This window comes from Colobus angolensis, unplaced genomic scaffold, assembly GCF_000951035.1.
Source record: "Colobus angolensis palliatus isolate OR3802 unplaced genomic scaffold, Cang.pa_1.0 Scaffold265, whole genome shotgun sequence".
NCBI lineage: Eukaryota > Metazoa > Chordata > Mammalia > Primates > Cercopithecidae > Colobus > Colobus angolensis.
In genome coordinates, this window is record NW_012115877.1 from 1,438,995 (window position 1) to 1,451,330 (window position 12,336).

Here is a 12,336-nt window from a genome sequence, read left to right on the forward strand (position 1 = left end):
GAGCTTCCCAGTGGCTTTGTTTACCTACTTAAGCCTCAGCAATGGCAGGCGCCCCTCCCCCAGCCTTGCTGCTGCCTTGCAGTTAGGTCTCTGCAGACTGCTGTGTTAGCAGTGAGGGAGGCTCCGTGGGCGTGGGACCCTCCCGGCCAGGTGAGGGATATATTCTCCTGGTGTGCCGGTTTGCTTAAAGCGCCTTATTCGGGTGGGAGTTACCCGATTTTCCAGGTGTTGCGTGTCTCAGTTCCCCTGGCTAGGAAAAGGGATTCCCTTCCCCCTTGCACTTCCCAGGTGAGGTGATGCCTCGCCCTGCTTCAGCTCTCGCTGGTCAGGCTGCAGCAGCTGACCAGCACCAATTGTCCGGCACTCCCTAGTGAGATGACCGCAGTACCTCAGTTGAAAATGCAGAAATCACCAGTCTTCTGTGTCGCTCGCGCTGGGAGTTGGAGACTGGAGCTGTTCCTATTCAGCCATCTTTCTCCGCCCCCCGCAAATGGTCAAAATGATTGATTTTAACATTACCTCTCACCATACCAGTAGGCTAGAAACAAAAACTAAGCTCAAAACTAATAGTAAGAAGACAGGCTTCCAATACGTTAGGTCTCTAATGACTTTAGTGGAAAAAGCAATACTAGTTAAGAGTCACATACCAGCAGCTATGGGAATTCCAACCAGATTATAAATTAGAGCAAAGACAAAATTTATCCGAATCCTCTTGACTGTCTTTCTTGATAAGTCAATACTTGCCACTACATCCAGAAGATCATTCTGGGAACAGAAATATTTGTGATATTAGTAAGAGACTCTAACTTAACCAGTAACTTTTACATTTGATATTGTATATATTGAAGATTACGTCTACCTTAGGGTAATATGTGAATTAACTACAAATCTCAGATAATGCTAAAACTTGGACTCAGCTTCCGAAGGTGTTTTTCAAAAATTTTCCTCAGGGTTCTAAAAACGCTTTTAGGGGTGTATGCTGGTACAAGGATTAAATCTACTTAAAATAATCTCAGCAACTATTTGTTGAAGATCAATTTATTCCAAATCCTCTTAAATCTTCTTCACTTTAGAAACTTATAATTCTCACTTGCTTATTAGCAGGGTTGAGAAAGTCAGGGGGTAAATTAGCATGACTTCCCATAATCCCATTCCATATTCTCAAACTCTTAATGGCCGATAGCATGGAACTTAAGACACAATTGTTGTGCTCAATATACTTTATGACACTATCATTGATTGACCACGAAGGGCAGTCTCATACTCCTCAAAGGTCAAGCCATGGCACTTACCCTTATCAAAACCACATCAGCTGCTTCAATGGCTACATCTGTGCCTGTGCCAATGGCAATTCCCACATTAGCCATTGCCAGAGCTGGGGAGTCATTGATTCCATCTCCCACCATTGCTACCCGTTTCCCCTCCTCTTGAAGTTGCTTCACTTTAGCAACCTTGTGAGAAGGTAGAACTTCAGCAAACACCTTAGTAATGCCAACCTATGTGATAAAAATAAACTCAATTCATTTCAAAAAATAATAATGAGTACCTGAAACATAACTGAGCAATAACAAGCCATCAGTTTTCACCCACAAGATGTCCACATTTTAAAAGACTGATAATATCTAGTGATAGCAAGGATGTGGATAAATGAGCTCTTTTATACACCGGTGGCTGGTGTGTAAATGGCGACTCTTTTTGGAGGGCATCTGGCAGCATCTATCAAAATGTGAGCATCATTTGGTCTAGCAATTCCACGTCTAACTCTATTTTGGACAAACTTGTACATGTACAGAAAGATACATGTCCAAAGATGTCCATTATTGCCTTGTTTGCAAAAAGAAAATTTTCAAAACCACCCAAATGTCCATCGTTAGGGAAATGGTTAACTAAATTATGATACATCCGTTCCATGGAATTCAGTATAGAAAGAATAAAGTAACTTTTTTTTTTTTTTTTTTGAGAGAGAGTCTTGCTCTGTCACCCAGGCTACAGTGCAATGGTGCGATCTCAGCTGACTGCAACCTCCGCCTCCTGAGTTCAAGCGATTCTCCTGCCTCAGCCTCCTGAGTAGCTGGGATTACAGGCATGTGCCACCACACCCAGCTAATTTTTGTATTTTTAGTAGAGACAAGGTCCTACCATGTTGGCCAGGCTGGTCTCAAACTCCCGACCTCATGTATCTGCCGGCTTCAGCCTCCCAAAGTGCTGGGATTACAGGTGTGAACCAACGCACCCAGCCAAAATAACTTTTTATGTTCAGATATGGATGAAGCTCCAAAGTATATTGTTATGTAAAAAAAGAAAACTACTGAATAATCTGTTCAAAATGATCTAACTGATGTTGAAAAGACCAGAATTATACTGTATATGTACTCTGTAGATGCACAGATATGCATATGAAAAAGTGGCAGTGTGGGGGGCAGTAGGACTGGACGGGGAGCATGGGGAAAAGAGGACAACATTTTTACTTTATATCCTTCTGTATTTTTTACATAAGAAGGTGTTAATAGGATGGGTGTGGTGGCTCACACCTATAATCCCCGCACTTTGGGAGGCCAAGAAGGCAGATCACCTGAGGTCGGAAGTTCACGACCAGCTTGACCAACATGGAGAAACACTGTCTCTACTAAAAATACAAAATTAGCCAGGCATGGTGGCGCATGCATGTAATCCTAGCTACTCGAGAGGCTGAGGCAAGAGAATCGCTTGAACCCAGGAGGCAGAGGTTGCGGTGAGCCGAGATTATGCCATTGCACTTTAGCCTGGGCAACGAGAGTGAAACTCTGTCTCAAGAAAAAAAAAAAGAATGTATTAAAAGATTACTTGCATTATTTAAGAGTGGAGAAGGCATTACAAAGTTAAAAAGATTGAAAAATTTTAGAAGTAAGGCAAATGTGGGAGTCAGAAGCAGAAAAATGGTATGTCAAAGTGGCGCATTAGGAAAATAGTTCCATTGGTAGTGTTTAGGATGGACTAGAGAAGGATGTGTGTGGAGCTATTGCCGTGTTTCAGCCATGAGATCAGGAGAGCCCAGCTTAGGTTGGCAGCACTGGTAAAGAATATGAGCAACATTTCAAAGGACGCATCAACAGAAACTGATGTACAGTGTCACGCAAGCATCCCATGAACTAAGCAAATACCTTTTTACTTATAACAGCAACACACAAAGCCCAAAGTCCTTCCAGCAAAGCATGGTAAATTTTCTTGAAGGAACTAGATAGGACAACTCAGTGATAATGAAAATAGTAGGTAATGTAAATTTCTTAGCATTTGAAGGCAAGACATAAAATGTATATCAATAATTAAAAGTTATCACATACCCCTATCAATTACCTGAGAAGCAATAGATCTAGCTGTTTTACTGTTGTCTCCAGTCATCAGAACTACTTCTAAGCCCATAGATTTCAGAATATGGACAGCCAGTTCTGCTTCCGGTTTCACTGTGTCTGCAATGGCTATCAAGCCACACAGCTCATCTAATACAGGGGTAGCACAAAATAAGAGAACTTGGAATATGGTGAAAGCAGAATAACATTTTGACTTGAAATTTCAGAATGAAATGAATTTTCTTAAGTAAAGTTGTTCAGGGGGGCATGGCTTAACTTAAAATATCTCTCAGCCCACACAGATTTATACTACAATACTACAAACTCTGTAACAAGTCTCCACATTTGGTTATGAAAATTTCAGAGTGAGGTAGGGGTTACTAATAAAGTAATCATAGGAAAATATAAAGAGAGACCTTACTGGATATTAGAAGACCCTTTTTGTTCCTTAGAAAGGTATTTGCCAATAGCCTCAAACACTTTATCTAATTTAAAGGCAAATGAAACTGAAGACTAATACTTTGTTTCTTTTTAAGGTAAAGGGTGGGCAGAGAGAGACAAAATGGGTACTTTATAGTGGGAAAATATTACCATAAATTTTATTATTTTATTCTATTTACAAAAGTAAAATGGTATTCTCTGCTTCTTCCCAGACCTAAAAAGGCCATCCTTCATACTTAGCAAACATAAACATTGAGTGGAATTAATCTCACAAATAGAAATTTACCCTAAGAAATAATTGAACAAAATAAAGCACATACAACCTCAAAGATATTTATTGTAGCGTCACTTACAATAGTGAAGGAATAGTCTAAATTTCCAACAAGAGGGGAATGATTATAGTGTGTAAGATTGATAAATTATGTAGTGTTACAGTAAAATTATATAGCAACATTAGAAAGCATTAAGTAAAATAAAGCATAATAAAATCGTATGTGTACAAGTGATTTTAACTTTATTGAGGTAAAATTTACTTACAATAAAATCTAGCCAATAAAAAATGGTATATGTACTAATACTGTAATTCTGCAAACACACACACATTTCTTTCCTTTTTTAAAATTTTATTTGTTATTATTATTATTATACTTTAAGTTCTAGGGTACATGTGCACAACGTGCAAGTTTGTTACATATGTATACATGTGCCATGTTGGACACACACACATTTCAAGAAAACTAGGAATGGAATATACAAAATTAAAACTGACATTTTGTGCTGGGCGTGGTGGCTCACGCCTATAATCCCAGCACTTTGGGAGGCCAAGGCGGGCAGATCACCTGAGGTCAGGAGTTCAAAACCAGCCTGGCTAACATGGTGAAACCCCGTGTCCACTAAAAATACAAACAATTAGCAGGGCATGGTGGCATGCGCCTGTAATCCCAGCTACTCAGGAGGCTGAGGCAGGAGAATCACTTGAACCCAGGAGGTGGAGGTTGCAGTGAGCCGAGATCACACTATTGCATTCCAGCTTGGGCAACAAGAGCGAAACTCCATCTCAAAAACAAACAAACAAACAAAACCAAAGAAACAAACAAACAAAAAACCTGACACTGTATTAGGATGATGGGATTATGAATATTATTTTACTTTGCTATTATTTTACTGTTGTTATTTTTAGGTTTTAAAAAATCCTTGATTAGCCTTTATTTAAAATATAGGCTAGGGAAGAAAGTAACAAAGGCAGGTAAATGCGAGATAATTTTAAATTAATCAGTAATAATCATGTGTTGTTGACAGTTTCACTTTGCATTCAAGACACTTTTGAATAACCCTCATAGTTCAGAGGTCTCTCGAAAATATATAAATTAATAAAACAATAACAAATCATAACATTGAGTTATAGCATACTTATGGAAAACCTTACCATCAACTGCTACTAATACAGCAGTCCGACCTTTTTTCTCATGTTCAGTCATGAAATCATCTACATCGTTATTAATGACAAGACCATTTCTAATCATCCACTCCCGGTTACCAATGAGGACTTTATACTGTTGAGCATTAAGAGCATCTGAAAGTAGACACAGAAATAACATTTAGTAAGTTCAATTAATCTTTATAAAAACCCATGAAGCAAGTTCTTCCTGTCTAATCTTGCACAGTCACTACATTGTATTGTTCCTAGAACATAGCCTCCAACAGTGATGTTCAAATTTTCTGAGAACATACTCTGCTCTTCCATGTCTCTGGGCCTTTGCACACATTGCTGCCTTCATCTGAAATGTCCTTATCCCTCCTCTCCAGACAGCAAACTCCATCACATTCTTTAAGAGCCAGTTCAAATATTACTTTCTGGTGAGGCTTTCCCTTCGACCTTCCACAACAATTCAATCAAATTTAAAAACACTGTGCATCAGGAGCTGAATGTGGCTAGATGAACATGTATAATCATGCTGACATCTCATTTTCTTTAAGTGGGCCCTTAGTGCTATCTGGCAACTTGACTATATTTCCCTAGTCTATTCATTCTCCATTTCTTCTAGATGGCTATTTCATACCTTCTCATCTCCCTTCAAATCTCCAACTTCTCCTGCCCCATCCTAATACCAGATGATGACTCTGTTTTCTACTTCAGAAAGAAAATAGAAGCAATCAGAAAAGAACTTCCACAGCTCTCATTGACACATTCACTCAACCACCTGTGCCTCCTGTGTCTGTGTATCGAGCTTCCCTTCTGTTATTATAAACTGATTCTGCTCCTAATTTAAAGCCAACCTTTCTACTTGTGCACTAGACACCCGCCTCCTTTGCCTATTCTAGAACACCTCTCCAACAATTCTCCCTGTCCACTCCTACACAACTTTTCTCTGCTGTACACTGTCCTATCTTAAAAAACAAACAAACAAACAAACAAACAAACAAAAACCTCTCTTGATCTCACCCACCTCTGTAGCTACCACATTTATCTGCTTCTGTACATAGCAAAACTTCCCAAAAGTATCTCTATTGGCTGTCTCCAATAAATATCTTCCCCATTCTCTTGTGAATCTACTCCATTTATTGGGGTAGTCAAAAGCTTTATGCTTTTGACTCAAGTACTCCAGTGAATTATTACAGCCAGTGATCTTTACTTTAATTCTCAGTCTTCATCTTACTTGTCCTATTAGCAGAATTTAACACAGCTGTTCACTCCCTCCTGGAAATACTTTCTTCATTTGGCTTCTAGGATACCACATTCTTAGGGGTTACCTCCTCATTGGCCACTTCTTGGCCTTCTTTGCCCATCCCTTCTCATCTCACTAACTTCTTAATTTGTAGTGCTGCAGGATTCAGTACTTAACTCTTTCCCTTTATCTACTCTCACACCTTGGGGTTCTAATCCAGTCTCACGGCTTTAAATACCATCTACACCACTGCAGTCCAAGAGAACTTTCTGTGATATTAGAAATGTTGTGTATCTGCTATGTTTAATACAATAGCCACCAACACAGAGATGTGGCTATTGAGCACTGAAATGGGGCTAGTATGACTGAAATATGAATTTTAAATTAAATTAAATGTAAATTAACTAATTTAAAGAGTCACATGTAGTTAGTGGCTATTTTCCTAGACACCACAGACCTATAAGCAGAGGACTCCCAAATCTATCTCTCTGATCCAGTCTGTTTCCTGGAACTCCAAACTTATGTAGCCAACTGCTTACTTGGTATTTCCATTTATATGATATCCCCACTTGGGATATCTCTAATAGGTACTCAAACTTAACATGTACAAAACTGAACTCCTGATCTTTTTCCCAATACTGTCCCTCCTATGGGATCCCCCATCTGATTTAAATGATAACTCCATCCTTCTGCTTAGGCCACAAACCTTGGCATAATTCCTGACTCCTGTTTCTCTCATACACCATATATATCCAACCCATGAGAAAAATCTGTGGCTCTCCTTTTAAGACACATCTAGAATTCTACCATTTCTTACAACCTCTACTATACTGGTCCAAGCTACCATTATGTTTCACCTCGATTATGACAACATCCACCAACTCATCTCCCTGCTTCTGCCGTTTCCCCCAAATCCCCACAAGATTCTCTCCTGCCTCAGCCTCCTGAGTAGCTGGGATTACAGGTGCCTGCTACCATGCCCGACTAATTTTTATATTTTTAGTAGACATGGGGTTTCACCATGTTGGCCAGGTTGGTCTCGAACTCCTGACCTCAAGTGATCCACCCGCCTCAGCCTCCCAAAGTGCCAGGATTACAGGCATGAGTCACTGCACCTGGTTTACTTTTAAAATGTTACGTCAGATTGATTTTGTCCTTCTTCTACTCAAAACTGTCAGATTGGTTTTGTCCTTACATATCTAGTCCCAAACCACCTCTATGACCTTGTCTTATACCCCTTGCCCACCCATTTACTCTGCACTTATCACAGTGTTCTCCTTTCTATTCCTCAAACAAGTCAAGCACACTCCTGACTAAAGGCTTTGGTACTTACTATTTCTCCGGCCTGGAATGTTCTTGCCACAGAAATCCACATAGCTTTTTCTCTCATCCCCTCAGATCTTCGTTCAAACACTACCTTTTCAGTGAGGCCTACCCTGATCACTCTATATGAAGCAGAACCCACTACTCCCAGCACCCCTATACCCCTTGCCCCACTTAATTTTTCTCCATAGCACTATCTCCATAGGACTTATTATATTTTCTTATTTATTTGCTTACTCTCTTGTGTTCTTCCACCAAGAATGTAAGCTCCATGAAATAAGAACTTAGTTTATCTTGTTTACTGCTGATTCTTTAGTGCCTTGAACAGTGCATGACACACAGTAGGTGCTCAATAAAAGCTGTCAAATGAATTTCCTATTTGTCAAGTGTGCTTGATACTAGAAGTTCATAGAAAATAATAAAGAAGTCACAGACTAGTAGAAATAGGCAGGTAAATAAATAATTATCATACACTGTCCTAATACAATAACAGAGATTAAGTACAGTTATGATTCAGGAAGAAGAGCAAATACGTCTGCCAATACATGTCAGTCAATGAAGGTGTCACTGAAGAGAGAGACATAAACTGGGTCTTGAAAGATAAGCATAAGTTCACGAGGTAGATTCCATTTGTGAACAAGAACTTTACATAGAGAAAATGGTAAATGAAATGATCTAATAAGCAGGAAATGACACACCGTAAGGAAGAACTGTAAGTAGTTAGGTAGGGATGGAACATGGAGTACATATGCGGTAGTGGAAAAAGACAAGATGAGTGATGCAGGGAGACAGGAGACATATCATGGGGAACAGATCTTAAACAAAGTACAGAGAGACTGGACTTTGTCCAGTAGGAGAGAGAGAACCATTCAAGCTGGGATCCTTAACAGAGACCCGTGGATGGGTTTCAGGATACATGTGCATCTCTTGAAACAAAAATTTTCTGAGGGGTGGGCCCATAGCTTTCATCATATTCCTCCAAAGGTCTATGGCTCAAAAACAGCTTATAAACCACTGTAATAAAAGGTATTGATCAGAAAGTGATATGACTAGATTTGCATGTTAGCAAAATCACTCAGGCACAAATGGGGAGGGAGGTATTGGAACACTTAGTTGGGTAGATCATGTTTTGGGGGCAGATAGATAGATCAGCATGGAGCCAAGGAAACAGGACTTGGCTAAAGATATGGATTTTGGAGTGATAGTGGAAGTCTGTGGGTGGTAGAATAAGTGATGAGCATGAATAAGATTGTACAGAGAGAGTATGTATTATAAAATGAGAAAAAGACAAAGAACAAAACCCTGACGACATACTCTACATTTGAAAGCAAGAGAAATGAGGAACCAAAGGATAATTAAAAGGAGCAGCCAGGGGTGCAGTGGCTTACACCTGTAATCCTAGCACTTTGAGAGGCTGAGGTGGGTGGATCACTTGAGGTCAGGAGTTTGAGACCAGCCTGGCTAACATGGTGAAACCCCATCTCTACTAAAAATACAAAAAATTAGCCAGGCGTGGCGGCACGCACTTGTAATCCCAGCTTCTTGGGGGCTGAGGCAGGAGAACTGCTTGAACCCAGGAGGCAGAGGTTGCAGTGAGCTGAGATCGCACCACTGCACTCCAGCCTGGGTGACAGAGCAAGACCCCTTTTTGAAAAAAAAGAAAAAAAAAGGAACAGCCAGGGAGGTGAGAGGAGAATCTAAACAAAGCAGGGTCATGGAATCATCCCTTAGGAAGGAAGGGATGGTCAACATTGTCAAATATCTTAATGAGGTCGTGCAGGATGAGGACTGAAAAGTGACCACTGGAGAGAGCACTGAGGTCAACAGTCATCAGTTAACTTAGAAAGAATGGATTCAGTAGTGTGGATGGGGGAGAAGCCAGACTGCAATGAACTGAGGCCTGACTGTGGAGTAAGTGAATTCAACAAACCTAGATTACCCTTTCTAGAAATTTGATATAAAAGAAAAAGACAGAATCTATATGGGAATATAGATGGGAAAGGACAAAATCTAGATGGGAATATAGTGATTTTGATGGAAGAAATATTTATATGTTTAGGAGAAGAAACTAAAACAGAAAGAGATGAAAAATGAAGAAGCAAGGAGACCTAACAGAAAGAGGGAGGTCCCTGATGAATCAAGAGAGGGTGGGATCTAGATGAAGGGATTCATCAGGCAAGATGAAGGATACTGCTTTCTCTGAAAAAAGGAATGATTCTGGGCAAAAATACGTAGAACACATGACCAAGAACCATAATTTTCTATATAAAAAATAAGATAATTTGCAGAGGGGACAACGGAGAGGGTCACAGGATCTTGTGAAAGATAGAAAAGGTTTGGAGTAGTTGTAGTGAGAAAAGAATGATCACGGATAATCAGCTGAGGCTAGACTTCATCACCCTATGGTGGTGTTAATGACCACAGTTGGGAAATGTTCTTGACTAATTTGAATGATCAGAAGGCATAGGGTAAAACTGACTTGAGGACATGAAATTATGATGCCAATTTTTGTTTCTTCTATAACAGTTCAGCGTTACAAAGTTAGCCATATGTTCACAATTGCCCCATAATTGGTACTACAAAGAAAATTAGCTTACTTGAGATCTGGGCATCAATAATCATGGAAGACGAAGTTGATGACTGTTCATTACTGGCATCAATTTGAACCAGGGATGCATTTTTAATATTATTGTCCTCTATATTCCAGTTATTCTTATGTAGCAAGCCTTCAATATTGGTGACTTTACAGCTAATACCACAGCCTGGCACAACCTGGAAATCTATGCAGGTACCCAAGGTTTCAGTGTCCAGTTCCTAACAAACAGAAACAAAAGGATTTCCTCTACTGTTCTGATAATGCAAGGTCATTTATTAGGACAATAAAAGATAACACCAAGTTAATTCTGAATGTTTATAATAAAATTGTCACTTATTGCCTACTTGACTGGATTTTGATAAGGACAAAGGAATAGAGCATGAAACATAATATTCAAAGTTACAGAAGTGCTTCAAAATCTTTGTTTTGGCCAGGCGCAGTGGCTCACACCTGTAATTCCAGCCAAAGAAGCCGGCTAGGAAGCCAAGGTGGGCAGATTACCTGAGGTCAAGAATTTGGGACCAGGCTGGCCAACATGGTGAAACCCTGTCTCTACTAAAAGTACAAAAAAAATTAGCCAGGTGTGGTGGTGCACACCTGTAATCTCAGCTACTAGGAAGGCTGAGGTGGGAGAATCGCTTGAACCCAGGAGGTGGAAGTTGCAATGAGCCGAGATTGCGCTATCGCACTCCAGCCTGGGTGACAGAGAGAGACTCTGTCTCAAAAAAAAAAAAAAAAAAAATTCCTTGTTTTAATCCCACTCTCTAAAATTTATAGAAAACATGAAAAGCTTATCAGTATTCTCTGCTCTTTCCAGTAGATAATTACAAATTAAAATTTTAATTCTATAGTCAAGTCAGGTTTTCTATTCAATACAGGGCAACAAAGGGTAACAAAGTATATGGCCTTTAGTTACCAGAGGCTCTCCATCTGCTCTCTAGTCTACGTCTTTAGTAAGCCGAAAAGTTCTGGGGGCCCTCATTGTTTCCTAGCTCTTTATAGCTTCATCCTCTCTGCTGTTTGATTTTGGTGTAAGGAAGCCAGGTCAGTAACAGGTAATAGGTAAAAGGGAAAGAACAAATAAATAAATGGCAACACCAATGGTAGAAACTGCCACATTTTAAGTGTAAAATTAGTGTGAGACAATTCATAAAGAACTCATGCAAATGAATAAGAAAAAGACAAACAATTCTGTGGATAAATAGGTCATGGATACAAACAGGTTAGAGGAAAAGAAATTCAAATGGCCAATAAATATATGAAAAGATGCTCAACCTTATTCATAATTAAGGAAATGCAAAGCAAACCATCAAGTAAATACTTTTTCACCCAGTACATTGAGAAAATAAAAATAAAGTGTCAGTAAGAATGTGGGGAAATGAGCACTCATAACTTTTGGTGCAGGTATAAATTGGTATAACCCCTCATGGGTATTGGTAATCCTCATTATATGGGTATTGGTAAGATTCATCAAAATTTAACTGCATACATCCTTTGACTTAGCAATTGCATTGATAGGCATTTAATGTAGAGACAGACTTGCAAAAACTGATAAGGATGTTGAGTGTATACTGTAAAAGCCAAAAAAACCAAACAATCACATTATAGAGTACAATATAGCCATTAAAAACAATGAGGCAGATCTGCATTTCCTGATAGGAAAATTCACTTAATAAAATAAAAAAGCAAGGTAACAAAGATTGATCATTGTATGACCTTTCTGTATAAAGTTTAAAATATGATAAATACATATATGTGGCTATATGCATTAAAAACTGTTAACAGATGCACACCTTTATGACTATACTAAAATTCTTGAATTGTGCACTTTAAAAATGTGAACTTTATAGTACATGAATTATATTTCAATAAAGCTGTCATTTTAAAAGACTTAATAGGTTAACAGTTGTTAAACTTTGGAGAAAGGAATTATGGAAGGGGGCAGGGAATGAGGTTTACAATTTTCAATATGTAATTCTCTGAA

The 12,336-nt window shown here is 39.1% G+C and overlaps 1 protein-coding gene across 1 annotated transcript in view; it reads right to left on the reverse strand.

Annotated features, from left to right (window-relative positions):
• ATP7A (ATPase, Cu++ transporting, alpha polypeptide) overlaps positions 1-12,336 on the reverse strand; it is a 166,091-nt gene that overhangs the window by 8,014 nt on the left and 145,741 nt on the right. The window contains exons 18-22 of the mRNA XM_011947435.1: positions 10,354-10,570; positions 5,194-5,340; positions 3,334-3,476; positions 1,293-1,496; positions 648-765 (exon numbers count right to left, since the gene is read on the reverse strand). Coding sequence (XP_011802825.1) covers positions 648-765; positions 1,293-1,496; positions 3,334-3,476; positions 5,194-5,340; positions 10,354-10,570 — 829 coding nt within the window. The remainder of the gene's footprint in view (positions 1-647; positions 766-1,292; positions 1,497-3,333; positions 3,477-5,193; positions 5,341-10,353; positions 10,571-12,336) is intronic.